The 18,374-nt window shown below is 37.1% G+C and overlaps 2 protein-coding genes across 32 annotated transcripts in view; one reads left to right on the top strand and one right to left on the bottom strand.

Annotated features, from left to right (window-relative positions):
• The window catches only part of SORBS2 (sorbin and SH3 domain containing 2), a 319,803-nt gene that overhangs the window by 232,706 nt on the left and 68,723 nt on the right, over positions 1-18,374 (top strand). For 24 of the 31 annotated variants that reach the window (XM_060291644.2, XM_060291645.2, XM_060291651.1 and 21 more), the window contains 3 exons: positions 1,301-1,327; positions 1,570-1,694; positions 16,183-16,321. In XM_060291644.2, the coding sequence (XP_060147627.1) occupies positions 1,301-1,327; positions 1,570-1,694; positions 16,183-16,321 (291 nt within the window). The remainder of the gene's footprint in view (positions 1-1,300; positions 1,328-1,569; positions 1,695-16,182; positions 16,322-18,374) is intronic. The other 7 variants (XM_060291660.2, XM_060291664.1, XM_060291657.2 and 4 more) reach the window with 1 other exon arrangement.
• The window catches only part of TLR3 (toll like receptor 3), a 366,722-nt gene that overhangs the window by 304,919 nt on the left and 43,429 nt on the right, over positions 1-18,374 (bottom strand). Inside the window, exon 3 of the mRNA XM_030831266.2 lies at positions 17,295-17,419. The gene's annotated coding sequence lies outside the window, so the exon portion shown is untranslated. The remainder of the gene's footprint in view (positions 1-17,294; positions 17,420-18,374) is intronic.

Here is an 18,374-nt window from a genome sequence, read left to right as displayed (position 1 = left end):
AGTGCTTGAGAATTTCAATCATTTCTGCTTCCATCAAAGCCTAGAAGTAAAGTCTAATAAATATTTCATGTATAACTTTTCAAAGTTATTTTTACTTCATGGTACCCATTTTATTACTCTGATTTTGAGTTCACTGGAGATAAGTCCGTACTAAATTAGCAACTATCATAAAGAATGAAGATTTATTAGTCTCCTCTAACTCACCTAAGCTGGAGTCATTCTAATGCACTCTGTACCAATTCACACTTATTTTTCTTCTTTTGATTTGGAAAGAATCTATTATAAATATTTTATCTAAAAATCAAAGTCTTGTATTTCTCAACTAATGTTTATCATTCCAAATTTATGTATTTAGATTTCAAAATAACTATTCCTTAAGCATTAGACAGAAAACAGAGAGTCCTTTTTACACGCAACTTTCATGTTCTATTAGGCATTGAAATAACAGCAATTAATAATGGTTTCAGGGAACATGCAGAAGGAATCTAGGACCTGGACAGAAGGTTAAGCTGAATGACCCCTAAGATCCTTTCCAAAATTAAGACTTTATGATTCTAGGTGAAGTTGGCCATGTGTTATAATAGAGCCAAGCAACATAAATTGATTACCTAAAATTGATCATAAGTTATAGGAGATACTTGAATGTATAATTCCAATAAAACTGAGAGTAAACATGTCATTGAGCCACTTCCCAACTGCATTATCAAAAGCAATTTATTAGTACTGAAATGCTTCCTGCAAGACAATGGAATGTCTTGTAACAGCTCTTTCAGAATTGAATATAAAATGACTCAAATGGCAATAAAAAGAAAATTCAAAGTCTAGAGAATAATTTGAAAATATCACATAATATGGTAGGGTATTTACACTTTCTTAAGGTAAAAAACCCCGCAAACTACAAAAAAATCAATGGCATTGAAAGCTAAGGATCTGGTGGTTTGATTCACTGCTGGGAGAAGCATTCATTGTTTACAAACCATTTGACCCTTTAATTTGATATTTAGAAATTCATCCAGCTTAAGCAATAATAAGATAAAATTGAATGGCTGCAATATTACTGAGGGAAAAATCAGTGTTTGATATATATGTTAATTATATATTATAGATATTTAATGAATTACATTCTAATTGGAGTAAAAATAAATGCACAAACTTCCATTAGTTTATTTGACGTACCCAGAGTTTTAGAACTGAGATAACGTTTGCCAAAAAATACATGTAGCTCTTGGCCAGATGATCTTTACGCGACTGTTCGTTTCTTTTACCGGAGTATTCATTTCAACGTTTCTTTTTCTTTTAGGGCGTGATTCTCAGTCACCGGACTCAGGTACAAAAAAAAACTGTTCTGAATAACCACTACATTTGTTGTGAGTTTTTTTAAAAACATATTTATAGCCACATTGTTAATCCTACCGTAAACTTAAACTGCATATACATTTATGTATATTAAACTTTTAAGAAAGAAAGAAGAAAACTTCCATTTTGGAAATAAAAAATAAATTCTATTTAAAAAATGTTAAAAGTGAATGTAGATATTTTTGTATCCGATTTGCTTTCCCTTAATAAAAGCTTGGAGATGTTACAATGATCGAAATCAAGAGACACTGAATGGAGATGCTACATATTCCTCTCTTGCAGCAAAAGGTTTTAGAAGCGTTCGACCAAATCTACAAGAAAAAAAATCACCAGTTCAGGTAATCTTGCACACTGTCGTCTACTGTGTTCTTTTAAAGCATGGCTATTAGGCCACTGCTCTAGAGCCTCTTTTCTAGTAACATGCATATTTTGATATGTTTCATTTTTGATATGGTTTTGCTTTTGTATTCGTATTGACTTGTATTTACAACATGGAAGACAAGTCTTAAGTTCAAAACAGGTTTCTGAATATTTTTTCTAATTCAGCTGATAAAAGCAGGTCAGTTTCTGACATAATTTTTAGGATATTTTCTAATTCTTAAAAAACTGTCAGCTGATGATTTGGATTTCAAAGTTATGAGGTCAGCAATATATTATTTACTCAATAAATATGAGTTATACAACTGCTCATTATATTAACTAAAGAAACTCTGTGTTGGAGAGATTAGTAAAATTGTGTTACAGGCGTGAAAAGTGTTACCAAAACAATGTGAGTAAATACTATATATATATATATATATATATATATATATATATATATATATATATATATATACACCTCAAGGTCTAAAAATATGCCAAGAGAACATATGTTCACTTTTAACCTAATTTCCCAGAATGTAGATGGAGACAAACTTTATAATGTATTCTCTATTCTCTATAAAACTATTTTCCTCCAGGGGGCAACTATTGATAATAAATTAAAACACATTCTAAACAAAGGAAAAATGATCATTCAATCTGGCCATCAAAATGTATAGCATAATAAGAAGGTATCATGTTGCTTTACTTTAAGGGTAGAGTTAACACTGGTTTAATGATTAACTTTGACTTTCTCTCTGTTTTTCCTTCAACATTATTTCTTTCTCCGGATGTTTTGATAATCCAGGCACCCCTTCCACCACCCAGAAAAGAGAGCTTTTGTAGCTCCTTGATAACCAGTCACACAAAGGGTGACATTTTAGACCAATTAGTAACTAACACACAAATTCCCTCCTGTACAGAGTTCTTTACTAACAAAACACCTCTTCAGGGAACTATGTATTCTAATGATGAGTCCAGCCAGACAATTGTATATTCTGAAGAATCTAACACAACTGTTTCATATACACAAAAAATCACTAATCCACTACCACCACCTTCCAGCACAGGTTCCCCACCAAAAGCTGACATGAGTACCCCATTTCTACAAGAGGACTACACGCAAGATTCTCAGACTCGGAGAATCTCTACATTGAAACTAATCCATAACCAGAATCCAGGAAGTAGCATCCCCTTTAATCCTCCACAGTTTTCCAAATCTGTTGAAGTACCATCATTTCGTAAAAGGCCTTGCTCACCACCCCCTAACCCAGTGCCTGAGATACACACAGCGTCTCTTTCCATTCAGATAGCTCCCCTTTCAGGACACGATCCTGAAAGCCACAAACAGCCATCTGAGCTTTCTCCAGAGACTGCAAAGATACCTCTTCAGCCAGAGAGACAAAAACCTGCAGTTGCTGCGGCCTCTCAGTCCTCAGACTGCCAAGTGGTACCTTACACTTTCCAATCTCTTCTTAGAGCATTCTGTAGAGACCCTAACTCCTTTGGTTTGGGCTTCTTATGTAATCCGATGCTTTGTCAGTTTGCAATCAGGAAAGGAGAAAGAAACCATCTTCTTATTTAAAACCATACTAAATTCATCGATAAGTTTCTAGGTATTTTTAATTAAAAAAAATCTACATAAAAAGAAATATATATCTACAGATCTTTTATCCAGAAATAAAATGTTTTAACAGTTTCTTCCTTTCAGGTATTTATAAGAAATCACTGATGATTGGTTATCACTTAAGACTGCAAAGTACTTTTAAGTTTTAAAGAAATATTTTTCATGCCAGACCTTTGAGTACCTTGGTTGTACTTTATTTACATGTGTAAAAACTCTTAAAATAATTGTCCATTACAATTCACTTTGGCAAGAAACATTCATCTTAATTCCACCAGAGTTTATTTTCTTGTAGTTCAATAATCATTTTCATTGAAACTTGATCAATTTCTACCTTTTTAAGTTTACAATTTCAGAAAGTATATTAATCAATCTTTAGTACTCAGACTATTAAGAAGTAAATCTTTATTCACTTATACGTAAAATTCTCCCATAGTGTCATTCTGCTGATATTTATTAATCTAGTTAGAAGAGAAATGTGTTTGTCTTCTTGGCTTTTCCACAAAATGATGTAATGTTAAGAGAATAAGCTTTAACGATAAACTGTAGATTTCAATCCAAGCTCTATCACTGGCTATGTGATGAGGCAACCATCCTAACTACTCTATGAGTCTGAACAAAGAAATGAGAATATTAATTAATCCTTAATTCTTAGGTTGTGATAAGAGTAGGGAGATAGTAGAGGTAAATTACTTAGGACAGAGCTAGCCCTGCGTAAATGGTAGCCATTTATAAAGATACACTAGCAACTGCAGCAGTAGTGGGAGTCTAGAAAACACTCATACCTGAGTAGATAATTTGTATAATACTATTTCCTGTAGCTGTGCTATTAAAGATCATTCAAGACATATCCTTGAAGAGATATATTTTTAAGCTTTATAGAAAATCTTCAACAGGCATCTGATTGACACCAAAATCCTCTCCTCCCTGCCACACCCATAAAGCAGAAACCTTAAGCTTAGATGATTAAAAAGACAAGTGGGTATTTCTATACCTCTACTAAAACATTTCCTTCATCAGCTAATCATGATATGCAAAATTCATTCATTAGAGTAAATTCTTTGAATAAAGGTAGTATTTTCTAAAAGCCCTTATGAAATAATAACAATAGCACCTAACAAATACTAAGAGTTTACTATATGCAGATGCTGTTCCAACTTATTCACATTTATTAATAACTTCCACAATCCCATGAGGTAGGGAGCAAAGTCAAGCTGAGACACCACAGACACGGCTGGGCTAGTGTCAGACAACAGACTTACTTGTGTCCCAGGACGTGTCCCTGGAAGCAGGTATAGGAGCAATCAGAGCAAATGCTACCACGTTCACAGCTCAGTTCACTCATCTGACATAGTTTGGTTCTTCTAAATCATTTTATTATGTTTGGAAACTTAAGTTGATAACTTTCTTCCCTATGGCTTTGTCACTGTCCAGGCTGACTGGAGACAGTTGGTTTCATAATACAATCCTCAGGGAATCACCATGCCACAAGTTAAGATTTGAGATGCTGTCACTTTTATTCGTTCAACAAATATTTATTGGGCATGTGTCGTCTGTTCTAGTCACAGAGCTGCATTTGAAACCACTGATAATTAAAGTCTTGTTGAGGGTCGAGGGGACAAATATTAATAAAAACTTAGATAAGTAGATTACTACATACATTAGAAGGAGATTATGTAAATAAACTAAGCAGCACTGAGCAGGGATGTGGGGAGCAGAGTCCATGTTAAATAGGAGAGTCAAAGAGTCTTCATGCAGTCGATAGAACAGCTTTGAAGGGGGAAGAACATTCCAGGCAGAGGGAATATCTAGTGTAAAGGCTTTAAGGCTGAAGCACTCTGGGACTGCTCATGGACCAGCAAGGGAGTCATAGGGAAGGAGAGGAATTATGTGAGGTGTAGGTAAGAGGAAGTTAAGTCAGAGGTAACAGAGGCCAGAGGCCAGATGCTCCTAGAAGCCATTGCAAGGATTTCAACTTTTACTCTCAATATAAGTGGGAGTCATTGGGGGATTTTAAGGCTATGGCTGTCATCATTTGACTTATATTCTAACAGAATCATTCTGGCAGCTCAGTGGAGAACAAACTATAGTAGGGCAAGAAGGAGAGTCGGCAGGCCAGGTAGGTAGGCGGCTATGGCAACAACTTAAGTGAATGGCGGTGGCTCCGAGCAGGGTGGAAACAGTGGAGGTGGTGAGAAATCGAATTCTGAATGTATTTTGAAAGTAGAGTAAATAGGACTTCCTGACAGATTGCATGTTGGAGGTAAGGGAAAGAGAAGAGTCAAGACTGACTTCAAAGTTTTGCATCTTTGCAACGGGGAAAAATGGAATTTGCCACGCTTTGTGCACTGAGACTGGATAACCGTGAGTAGAGCAGCTTTGTGGGAAGATCAGAGGTTCCATTTGGGACATGGTAAGTTTAAGGTGTCTATGAGACATCCACATGGAGAGGTCCACTATGTAGTTGGATATATGAGTCTGGAGTTCAGGTGAAAGGTCCAGGTTGGAGATCTAAGCCATCGGCTTATAGATGGTTTTGCAGCCATGAGACTGAATGAGATGACCAGAGCATGACTACAGAGAAAAGAGGAGGCCCAAGGACTGAGCCCAAGGGCATCCCAACAGTAAGAGGAGGAATCAGCTAAGGAGGTTCAAGGGAGGAGGAAATCCAGGAAAGTGAGGAAAGTATATCAAGGAGAGATGATTAACTGCATAAATGCTGCTGACAGTACATGTGTAAGATGAGGTCTGCTAACCTACCGCTGACCTAGAAGTGGGGAGGGGAACTTTCTTGTGAGTTTAAGAGAGACTGGGAGGAGAACAACTGGACAATCAGCTCCTTAAGGGGTTATTAATGTAAGACCTTTCATCTAGTTATTCCCCTTCCCTGAGCCTCACTTCCTTCATCTATAAAATGGGGATAATAATAGCATTCATCTCACACTATTGCTGTGGGGTTTGAATAAGACACTGCCTGCTACATAATAATCTCTCACTATGGAGTAACTGTTGTTATTTTAAAATAATATCCTTTTTCCAAACTATGCATCTGATTGGGAAAAGGAAATATATTATTTTCAATAGTACATTCTTCGAATGGGTAGATAAAAGTTTGTTTCATCCAACCAACAGTTGGTTCCGAGATGACAGTGTATAGTCTTTCATAACACTTTCTCAAAAGGTGGCATAAAACTGTTGCGGTTCTGAGTTTTTTTAATTGTGTCAGAATATTTAACATGAGATCTACCCACTTAGCACATTTTAAAGTGTACAATGGAGTCCCGTTAACTATGGGCGTGATGTTGTACCACAGATCTCTAGAATGTAATCATGTCATCTTCTTGCATAACTGAAACTCCACCTGTGAACGGCAACTCCCATCTCCCCATCTCCCCCACCCATGGCAACCACCTTTCCACTCTTTGCTTCTATGAGCCTGACTATTTGAGAGCCCTCATATATGTGGAATCATGCAGTATTTCTTCTTCTGTGACTGGCTTGTTTCACTTAGGATAATGCCCTCAAAGTTCACCCGTGTTGTCTCATATGACAGGACTTCCTTCTTTCTCTAAAGCTGAATAATCTTCCACTGTCTGTATATACCACATTTTCTTTATCCATTCATCCACTGATCGGTGTCTAGACATGTTTGCACATCTTGCCTATTGTGATACACTTTACTTTTGTCTGATTTTCCACCTAATGGCCTTTCACGGTGGTGACCTTTTCGTTTTAAATACTTACATTCCACATTCTTGCAGGAAGTCTCAGTAAATGCCAAGAGCTGTCAGCTACACATCATGAATTAGCCAAATATATGCTCTATTATAAAGAATTATCCTCCCAAGAAATTAGCAGTCCCAAGAAACAAAAATGCTCTACACTGAGAGATGAAAAGGAAACATTAGTGTTCTGGAAGTTTCATTTACATACTTCTGCTGTTTTCATTAAAGTCTGACCATTAGTGTAAGAAGAAAACTGCAGCCTACCATTAGGAATTTTAATTCTCTCTGTATCTGATAATACAACATATTGTTTTATAAGCTGCATATGTTTTAATTTACCTCCTACAAATTTATATATAGAGAGAACACAAAATGAGGTATGTTACCCTCTGTCACTGTGTGAACAGACATCCTGTTGCTAAAAATGTCACATTGTTCTCAGTGTCAGATAAGTGAATGCCTAAACCAGAAGCTTCGAAAGACAGCAAAATCTACACCCCAGACATTTTCTCTGGCATTTGTTAGTGTTGTGCCCTTTGCTTCAGGAGGATAAACTTGGCCCTTCTACTACGAAATAATGTCATCAAGCATTTGCCAAAGCCTCACTTTCACACTCCTCCTGCACATATGCTGGGGACTCAGAGGGGACTTTGTCTCAGTGTCATGTAGACAAAGGAGAAAACTCATCTCTTTTGCTCCATGGGATCAAGATGTAGAAGTTTTAAGGAAGGTTGAATCATGATAAATGTCAGCAGTGTGGGATGATAGAAAGGGTGTAGAATACAGAGTGTGCCTTCTGGACCAGTCCCAGCAGCACCAGCTCTAATCACTCACGTGTTCTATTAGGATGGCCAGCCAATATCTCATGACTTCTTTTTTATGGGTTTGTTATGAGATCAATTGATCAGGTCTATGGCAAATCCTCCACCTGACGTACGTGTGTGTGTGTGTGTGTGTGTGTGTGTGTGTTTAAATGATTGAACAGTCGAGAATATTTGGGATTCCAGTATGAATTTAGAAATCACCTAGGAGCCCCTCTATAACACCTCCAAATAGAAGAGCAGCCTGCCTCTTCTTGAATACACGTAGGTATGGAGAGCTCAATTAGTGTAGGAACAGCTAGTCAAGGCTTGGGCAATTCTCAGATCTAAGTATTAGAAAGTATTTCTCTTATTGAGGCACTCTGCCTTCTTAACTTCTGTACTTCATCAACAGGAAGCAAAAGAGATGAAGTTGTCTCCCTTTTCACATTACTCTTCTCTCTACCCTGCTCTTTGCTTTGGGCAAAGAATTCCTATGCCTTCCAAGCATTTTAATTTTTTAAAAATGGCTCTCATTTATTGAGAGCTATTACAACACACAAAATGCTGAACTAGCACTTTACATACATTTTCTCATTTAATTTTCACAGGCTTTAGGAGTTGGGTTTTATTAATGTCTGCATTTTTACACATGAGGAAACTGAGGCCAAGGGAAGGTAGACAACTTGTCACGTCTGTCTGACTCTAGACCCACAGCTCAACCAGGAGGTTCAAGTGCCTTTAGTTTCTGATATAATCTGACACTTGAACCCCATGTTCTGGCAATGTTCTTAAGATGTGACACCTTCTTGGAGTCAAAATCATATTCCTGATCTGAGTAGCACAGTGGAAATATTCACTCCCCTGATCCAGACAACACACTCCATCAATGTGCCCAAATCTGTGTGACCATCTTAGATCACTTGTCACCCAGGTTGTGGGTAGGGACTATAGGCTAAGACCTCTGGGAAAAAGGGTTTTTATTCTGAGGCTACCGGGCAGTTTTGTATCATGAAATGCAGGCAGTAAAGCCAGGTCTTAGGGGGCCTGGGGAATGACCAGTTAGCTACTCTCTTTGTCCATCTTAGAGGCCACCCAGTTCCTGTCTCGCCTCCCTGCAAGTCAGCCACATTCTCTTAGCTTCTGCCCTCTCAGCTCTCCAAGTTGCCTGTGGATTTCCATGACATTCTCTGGCTCTGATTATGTGTGAACTTGCATCTGGGACTGTGGGGTACACGATTACCTGACTGGGGCATTCAGTATCATTTAATTCAAATTCCCTGGAAAGAGGCAGTGCCTCGTTGGCCCAGTTTAGTTCAGTTATTCCCCCTCCTAAACAATAAAATGGGCTTGCCTGGTACAAACATGGCAGCCAGGGGCTTCCTCCTCTTTCCCTCAGGAGGGCTGTGAGAGAGGGGGGTGATTATCACAGAAGGAGATGGGGTGGTATGTAAAAGCGAACTTGTTTTTTCAGAGAAAGTCTTAAATTGTTTCTTTTAAAGTTACCATGGAAATTGTAAATCCTAACAGTGATATGGATAATTATAAAATAAAACCCATTTTAAGTAGCCCATCACAAGGCTTCAGCAATTTTCATTATTTTGTCACTTGTTTTCAACTGTCAACCTCAATTAGCCTGGTAGTAGTTTAAATCCAATATAAGGTATGGTATCCTTAGGTTTGTAGAAATTTTAGTACCTCTATCTAATGGATGAAGAGAAAAAGATAATGAAAATACCATTATGACACCTAATAAGATACAAATAATTTCTTAATATAAAGATTGATTTTTGTATAACTCTCTCCTAGATATTCTTTTCAAGTAAATTACTATCAGCTCTATTGAAAAGTAGAGAACAAAACCTGTCACATCCTTTCACTTGATATTTAAGACATATTTCGTACGTTTCTTGAGAAATGAGGCCTAGAAGTTCAACCACTAAAGACATTCAAGAGGGAAGTGTTAAGATCCCAGACTACAGTGCCATGTCAAGCCAATTAGAGTCTGAGACAGAAAGAAAAATATTTCCCCCATATACGTATGTTTTTATGTATGTATGTCATTTTTTTCTAGGACATTTCAGCAGTTTAAAAGATACTGAAAAGTTGAGAAGTAAGTGTATCAAAACTGAACATTATTTTAAGTTTCAATATTTTATTTTGACCAAAACAGAATTTATTACAATTTTAACTTCATCTTAAATTAGTTAAAAATTGTTTAAGATCATCGTTGGCCAAGGGAAATTTGTCAGGCATGGCTATTGTCTCAACTGAAAATGAGATTGGGAAAAAACAAATTTTGAAAATATTATTATTTTATTATAATATTATTGCTTCCATTAAAAATCCAGGATACAAATTTTTCCTTTTTCCTCAGTCTTCAATATGACCTGGCATGGCACTGTTCATTATTTAAATTTTTGATATTTTGTTCAGTTTGGATTTTTTTTGTATTGACTTTGATTTTTTTTTTCATAAGATTGCATTAAAATAGTGTTTATCTCCATGACTGAGTTTTTGTCACTCCGTTAAATTCTGCACCCAAGATAAGTGCCTTGCTCACCTCACCCTCAGCCTGGCCCTGCCAGACTCTGCTCCCTTTCTCTGTACCCCAAGCTCCACATCCAACTATTCCCCTTCCACCTCCAGATTCTACATTTACTGAGCCAAAAAACATACGGCCTAAGGGTTTATAACTATAGATATTCTTTGTTTGGTTGCCACTGAGTTAATTTTTAATTTGCCTGGCTTGGGGCAACATGCCCTTTGCCTTCTACCAGTTTCCATCATTCCCTCTTTTTTATTTTCTAACATCTTTATTGGAGTATAATTGCTTTACAATGGTGTGTTAGTTTCTGCTGTATAACAAAGTGAATTAGCTATACATATACATATATCCCCATATCCCCTCCCTCTTGGGTCTCCCTCCCACCCTCCCTATCCCACCCCCCTAGGTGGTCACAAAGCACCGAGCTGATCTCCCTGTGCTATGCGGCCGCTTCCCACTAGCTATCTGTTTTACATTTGGTAGTGTATATATGTCCATGCCACTCTCTCACGTCGTCCCAGCTTACCCTTCCCCCTCCCTGTATCGGGACAGCAATAAAGATGCAGACGTAGAGATTGGACCGTCATTCCCTCTTATCTAACCCCTAGCCTGATTTGCACGTTCTGGATACATTCCTGGCCCAGGGTCAGCACCTGAGTTTGCAATGCCCACATATGAGTATAAAAGTATCACATTTAAAATGTGTGTCTTTAAACAACAACAACAAAACCTCACTAGATAAGAATAGAATAGAAAAATCTGTCTTTTTATCCAGGGTTGGAGTTTCTTAACCTGTTAGATTAAAGATGTGCTTTCAAGTATCCATGAACCCCTAAAGTTGATGCAAATTTTATGCATACATGAATTTGTGCATTTTTCCTAAGAGAAGGATCAATAGCTCTCAGATTTTTAAGGTATCTGTGGCCAAGAGACCTTTTTATATAATGGATTTTTTAAAACTCTCCAATTAAAATTCTGAGGACAAAAATTAATTATAACTTTTTATGAGATCAACAGCCTGCATGACATCAACTGTTAGGAAGATGATGGCTGGCCAAGAATCACTTAAATCTTTACTAGGCAAGATTTTTAAGTTTATACAGTTTTCTTTAATACATTCCCCATCCTTGTATTAATATCCTATAATACTTTGGCTATCTATGCTACAACTGGCCCCATACTGAACACTCAAAAAACCTTTATTTTGGAGGTGGGGGTGAGGAGTAAGAAACAAAATTTGCTTCAGAGTTTTATTCACTCATGTTGAATGAATTCACTTATCATCATATTTGCCCTGTGTGGTCAGCTACCATGAAGGTGAAAATGGATAGCTATGACACCTTTAATGGGGCATCCGCTCTCTTCCTTTTACAGACCACCCCTCCGCCATGTTTAGCCTTGGAGGTATTAAACCTTTTCTCTCTCCTTCAGTTTCTTTCTCCTTTACCTAAGATTTTAAGCCGACAGTAGCTCTAACCAGCTAGGGTATACTCTAACATCATCAGTGGCTGTTTTTTTGTTTTTTTTTTTCATTTTCACACAAAGGTACCACTATTTGCACTGCTAGGATATTTTAAAGTTCAATTCCTTTAGTATTTTATAGTGAAGTTAAAATAGAGATTCAATGAGTGGAAAGGAAACAAAATTCCCTCTCCATTTAGTTGTTTTTAATTTGATCAGTCTCTAGATCTGAAAGTCAGAAAAACATGAGGCAAACTGATTTATATTTGGGGGACATTGTCCAACAAGGAGGCAGTAGGGAGAAATCTGGTGAAGGGAAAACTAATTCTGCCAACCAATGAATGACTTGATATTAATTTGTTGTCACAAGTGCAAAAACCAAAACTTTGGAGGAAAAAAAAATTCCATTACGCCAACACTCTTAAGCCCTCACCCCAAACTAAAGCTGTGTGAAAACTGGTCTTATTTCCAAAAAACATTTACTGGATTCCTTTTCTGCATGTTTTCATGCTTTTCCTCTACTGTGTGGTTGGCACCTAATTCTTCTGAATATATTTCCTTAGAGTGCTTGCAAATAAAACCGATGCTTTGCCTTCTCTGCCACATTGCAAAAAGAGGTGTTTTTATTAATTGGATCATTTATATCTCTTCTCATTATTTTTTCCTCAAACTCAGCTCGGAAACCAGAACTTAACCGCCAATGTGCTGGAGGTAAATGCTTCACAAACACACAGACAAACCCCACCAGAAGCCTCTTCTTCACGCCCTCCTTCTGTGGTAACTTTTAACCCAACCACTTTTTCACCAGATGGTGGCTCCAGCCCAGCATCACTTACCCTGCTACCACCTGCTGATTTGGGGCCTTCACACCTGCAAAGACCCCCGACGTTTTTGCATTGTTTTTACAAACCCCTTCTTCTTGCTCCTGCCTGCCTTATCCACAGCAACGCCACAGGCTCTCTCACTACAGACCTCCCAGGGCGAGCACCCCTCCTGCTCCTCCAGGGAGTACTCCTCAGACACCCCACATGAGCTGCAGATAGCTGACTCTGACAAACTGACTGTTCTGAAACACCTTGCCCAGCCTTGGGTCAGCAGTCTGCCATGACAGATGGCATCACTTTAACCATCCCTGCTATCATGCATGTAATTATTCTTCTTTCCTATGCTCCATCATTTTTTAAACAGATCTCCAAAGACCGAAAGGACCAATTTCTTGTCTGCCATCTGATTTTGCAGCCGAGCATTTTTATTTGCATACATGTTGATTCCATCTAAACCGATCCCGTACAGTCTGTTACGGAAATACATTACATTCATCCTCATAAACCCATTTTGGGCTAAAAAGGTCAATTATATTCTCTTCATTCATTTTAGAGTCACTTATGTTTACACTGTGTTGCTCTAGCTAATGAGTTGTACAGTGATTTGCCTTAATAAAAAGTTTTCTCAGAAATTTAGATAGGTATACATATGATGATGACTAGTAGAGAAAGTCTAAAATTTTAATCCAGTATTAAATCCTGGTAGATAACAGTTTACTTCAGAGATTCATATGAATGTGCCCTGTGTGAACAGTTCACATCTCCTTATTTGTCACATACATGATTACTCACTGTATGATGTTAATTCTTCTTGCTCCCTTTTCATTAACAGCTACATCTTTTGAACCCATCTATCCAACAGGAGTGAAAGATGCAAATAACCTTAATCTACATTGCAGAAACTTAGCCCTATGATTTTGTTGGAATTATTTTCCCAAGACACTCCAGTATAGAGATTTATGAATATTTATTGTTTTATATATCAACAATTTGTCTTCCATTTAGAACAATATATAAATATTTCCCATACATATTTATTTCATCTAAATATATCAACTTGGCAAGCAGTCCCTAATAAATGATTTATAAATGCCTAAAGTGTTTCAAAATTTTATGGCGCAGATTTTCTATTGCATATAAAGTATAGATAATAGCTTCAATTTGAAAGGCACATAACTTTAGGCAAAATAAAGGGAATTTTTTTCTAAAATTGATTTCATAATGAAGTTCTAAATATGCACTGTCATAGAGAAAATTTTAGCTGTGCTACATAATTTTTATGTTGCATCAAGGTCATAAATCTGTGAATTTCATGCCTGGAGAAATATTATAAACTATATGTTTTTCAAGACGTTGCAATTACAGAAGACAAAAGATACTTTTTAGTATCTTTACTAAATACTTAATAATACTTTAGATGGGCTTCAGTATTAATTCAACAGCTGGGTATAAAACTTTCCCCTGAAATGTTGCATTCAGAGACTAGCTACAGAAGGAACCTCCTTTTCCACAGCTAATACCTCCCCTGCCACTAGTACCTGGAGCGCAACAGGCATGAGCCTCTCCATGTTCTACTATGCTTTCAATAGTTCTTTACTTTTAAAACTCTAAGGAATGCCTTTACTCAAAAATACAAAGCAGTGATAGTGTATTAATTTATGTACTAGCCTATTTAATTTACTGTTTCTAAGACTCTTCAGGAGCCTGAGAGGCATACATATAGCTTTGTGGAGCCAACTGTAACTGAACTTAGTTTCAAGTAACAGTTTAAATTGCACGTACCTTCTCCATGAGATGGTTTTCCTAATAATTATTTCACTATAATAATAAAGTATTTTCTAAAATTCTAATAGTATTATTTCATTAGTAAAATCCTAATTGATTTAACATGATGAAAGGCTAAATCTATCTGCAGCTTTTATTTTGTTTAACCCATAACCAATGTTATTGAAACCATCAAAATAGGAGGCAGGGCAACTTTCCTAAGTTTAGTTACATAGTAACATGATAGTTTTTACTAAGGAGAATTTTCCTGCATTTAACATTAATTATAACAATAATATTTAAATTATATTTACAAAGATCAACCAAACTGGATTTGGGCAAGGAGGCAAAAATAGTCTCGAATAATTCATCGAAGATATATAAGCACTCTGAAGCATTTGGGTAGATCAGTGCGTGACACTTCTCTGAATGGCCAGTGCTCTAGGGTAGATGACCCTCAAGATGGGGTGACTAACAATGATTTCTGTAACAGCTCAGAGCAGTAGTTCATCATTAAGCACAATCATTGTAATGATATGCTTACTGACTTTAGGACAGGTGTGGTATGGCTATAAAGTAATGAAACTAGATTAATTCTACATTATTTGAAAACATCTGCTTTAAAGTGAAAAATCATGGAAATGTGCAATTAATTGACTACCTATGTTTCAGGCCTATACGAGAGAAGTTTAATTTGTTTTAAAATAAGCAGATAAAGGTCACAAATTATGGTTCTTTATCTATGCTCATATGTGTGTTTTGTGTGTATTCAGCTGTAAGGTGTTTGAACTAAATGCTCTTACTAATGTTTTATCTTATTTGCATGCATTATACAATCTCCACAATGCTCAGTGCTATGTTGTGGACAGACAGGCATGCTTAATAGTGAGCTCCACCTCTCTAACTGAGCTGATTCAATTCAATGAGAATATGTATCTATTGAATATCTACTATCCTATTAGCACCAGGTTGCATGTTATACAGAAAAATATGTTTAAAAAGCATATATATAACCATCTTCAACAAGAATCTTGAAATACCACTGGGGATATGAAAATACTCAAATATAAAGCAATCAAAACAATAAATTATTAAGGAACCAAAAAGAGGCCTATAACGTGCTAAATGAAACATGAGTAGGAAGAAGCCGGCGGGTTAACACCACTTTCTGATGCTTCACCAGGTATTTGATTCTTCCAGAATAGATTGCTTCATGACATATATAAATCCAAACAATTGTCCTCCTTATGTTAGTCATCTTGCCCTGGAAACCTTGATTCGCTACAGGATTCCCTGATTAAGTCTGAGAACCGATCACTTTCCTCTTGTCAAAGAATGTTCTTTTAAAATCCTACACCCAGAGCAGTGTGATTTAAGTCACGACATTAGAGCAGATTCACCCTCCACGTTTACTTTATACTGGCTCCTCTGATATCTTTGGACATCACTGTTGGCAGAGCAATGTGCCCACTGGTCAGCTGCTTCCATTCTCCTAATCACCTCCTGTGCCCTCTGACATATAAAGAGAGTGATTTTCAGAGTAAAGAAGATAGTGAAGACACTGAAAAAAAAAGTTCCATGCCCTTCTCGACATCAGTTAGTAAATAAATACTGGACAGCTGATTACTGTCATGTGAATGGAAGCAATTATTGTCATCTAAAGGAGTGATGTTTACAGGGGTCCGTGTGCTTTAACAGGATGTCTTTGCACTTTTCTCAGAGCCAGATAACGCTGAATGGAAACTCTGGAGGCACTGTGAGTCCGCTGAGTTACTATCAAAGGCCATTTTCCCCTTCTGCCTACTCGCTACCAGGCTCACTCAATTCAAGCATTATCATGCAGCATGGCCGGTCACTTGGTAAGTCATCGGATAATCATGATTTTCATGACAATTTCAATATAACAGGTACAAACCAAACAAGAAAAATATAAAGCATCCAAGTAATTTTTGGAAAAGGAAGTAGAAACATTCAATACTCCACTATTTAATGAGCCTCTCCTAGGGGAGGAATTAAAGGCAGAGGATTTAACACTGGAGAAAATGGGGACCCGGCTATTCCAAGACGATGACTGCCATCTATATCTGAGTCTGGAGAAGGCTATTAGATATTTGGGGTGATGGGGCAGAAAGAAAAAGATGGCCAGTTGGGGAGAGGAGTGTGCATATATACCAGGAGAACATTCATGTAGTGAATTTCCATGGGTGGCAAATACCACCCATGTTCGAGAGAGCCCTTTCTTTTGTGGAAAAGCTTTCATTGTAGAAAATTCTTTTAATATATATAAAGAAGAACTATTTAACAGTTAAAACAGTTTAACAAGGGGATAGGCTGCCTCCCAAAGTAGTAAACTACTATTCAAACTGAGACCAGAAGACCACCAGTCAGGGATGTGAGTTCCTTTAAATAACGATGCAGAATTTTATAGAAAGATAGTTCTTAATCCTTTGGGAATTAAGAACTAAATGAAAGACAGAGCTCTCCTCCCACTCAGAAAAATGAACATTAGAACATGCGTATAAATTTTTAAACATACGATTTCATGGCGCTTATGAACTCTTTAAAGCTTCCTGGAAAAGAAGCTGTGCTATATAATGTTAGAAATATTTTTATGCAGCAAAATATATTAGGACAATTTAGAAAATAATGTAATAAATATTTCTTAGTTTTTAAAAATGCAAAAAAACCCAACCAAACAAACATTGAAAAACAGACCAAATCGAACGATCATCTGAATTCAAGCGGAGAAACGTTCCATGTTGAGCAACTAGAAGGATTGCAGGGCAGCAAGAAACAGTGAAGACGGCGCAGGACCACGTGACCACAACATACCTCTCAGAAAAGCAGGAGACCGATCCTCTGGCCACCACCAACCAGCAGAGAGAAAGAAACTAGAACACAGGGCTTTAACTCCCATGTCCTCACTGACAGCAGACAGCGCCTTCTCTTCCCCGACACTGTATGGAAATAAGATGAGGCTATTAGTTTACCCAGGAACACCCAGCCTATGGATTGTGGAATTCAACTTCTATGGCCAACAAAACCTCTCTAACTATACGACTTACATGTAGCCATGAGACTCAAAGAAATGTCTAAATATACTCGCACCTTCTCTAAGGCTGCTCCTGGGATCATCTGTGAATCTTATAATGATGTCCCTTTACAGTATAAGAGAGTAGAACATCTTTGTGCCAAAATACTGCCCTTATATAATCAGTCCCTGGTGTAGTATTATAACAGGAGTCCATTATATCTAGATTCTTTATGGAGCTATGCATGATTACACATCTATAGTAAAACTCTACAAATTATCCTAGCCATAATATTTTTCCAAATAATTATTAGCAAAGTTGGACTCTGTCCCCTTTGCCTGCCTTAATGAACACAGTTTTGTCCCTCCCACCCCAACAAACAAAATATATAAATACTTAAGTATGGACAGGCTTTTATATTAGAACATATCAATGGGTGGATTTTACATATAAACTATACTACAGAGAAAGAAATTCTGTAGATAAATACTGAACAAATTCCAGTTGGCCGGTGCTGAGATAGGTCCTGAGGAATATATACAAATCTGTTCTGCCCTAGAGGAACTTTATAAAGTTGAGGACAAAGCTGCAAAACTGAGAGTTAGTAGACCATATAAGAGCATAATAAAATAAAACGCTAACTTGTAAGCTGTAAGTTCATAGAATCTTATGACCCACATATGAAGAGAGTTAACACTGTTTGTTTAGGCTAGGGCTTGCAAAGACTCAGTGCTTAAAAAGTGTTTGATAGAAATACTAGCATCACGGTTGCCCACTCAAATCCTTTCTGTAATTAAATGGAAAATCAGAGTCAAATATCACTTTGCGTCTTAATTCAGAGTTGCTTGGAAGAGATACTACGTTTACATACAATGGCATG

Source organism: Globicephala melas, chromosome 21 (genome assembly GCF_963455315.2).
Source record: "Globicephala melas chromosome 21, mGloMel1.2, whole genome shotgun sequence".
NCBI classification, from domain to species: Eukaryota; Metazoa; Chordata; class Mammalia; order Artiodactyla; family Delphinidae; genus Globicephala; species Globicephala melas.
The sequence above is the reverse complement of the archived record's forward strand: the minus strand, read 5'-3'. Positions and strand labels throughout refer to the sequence as shown.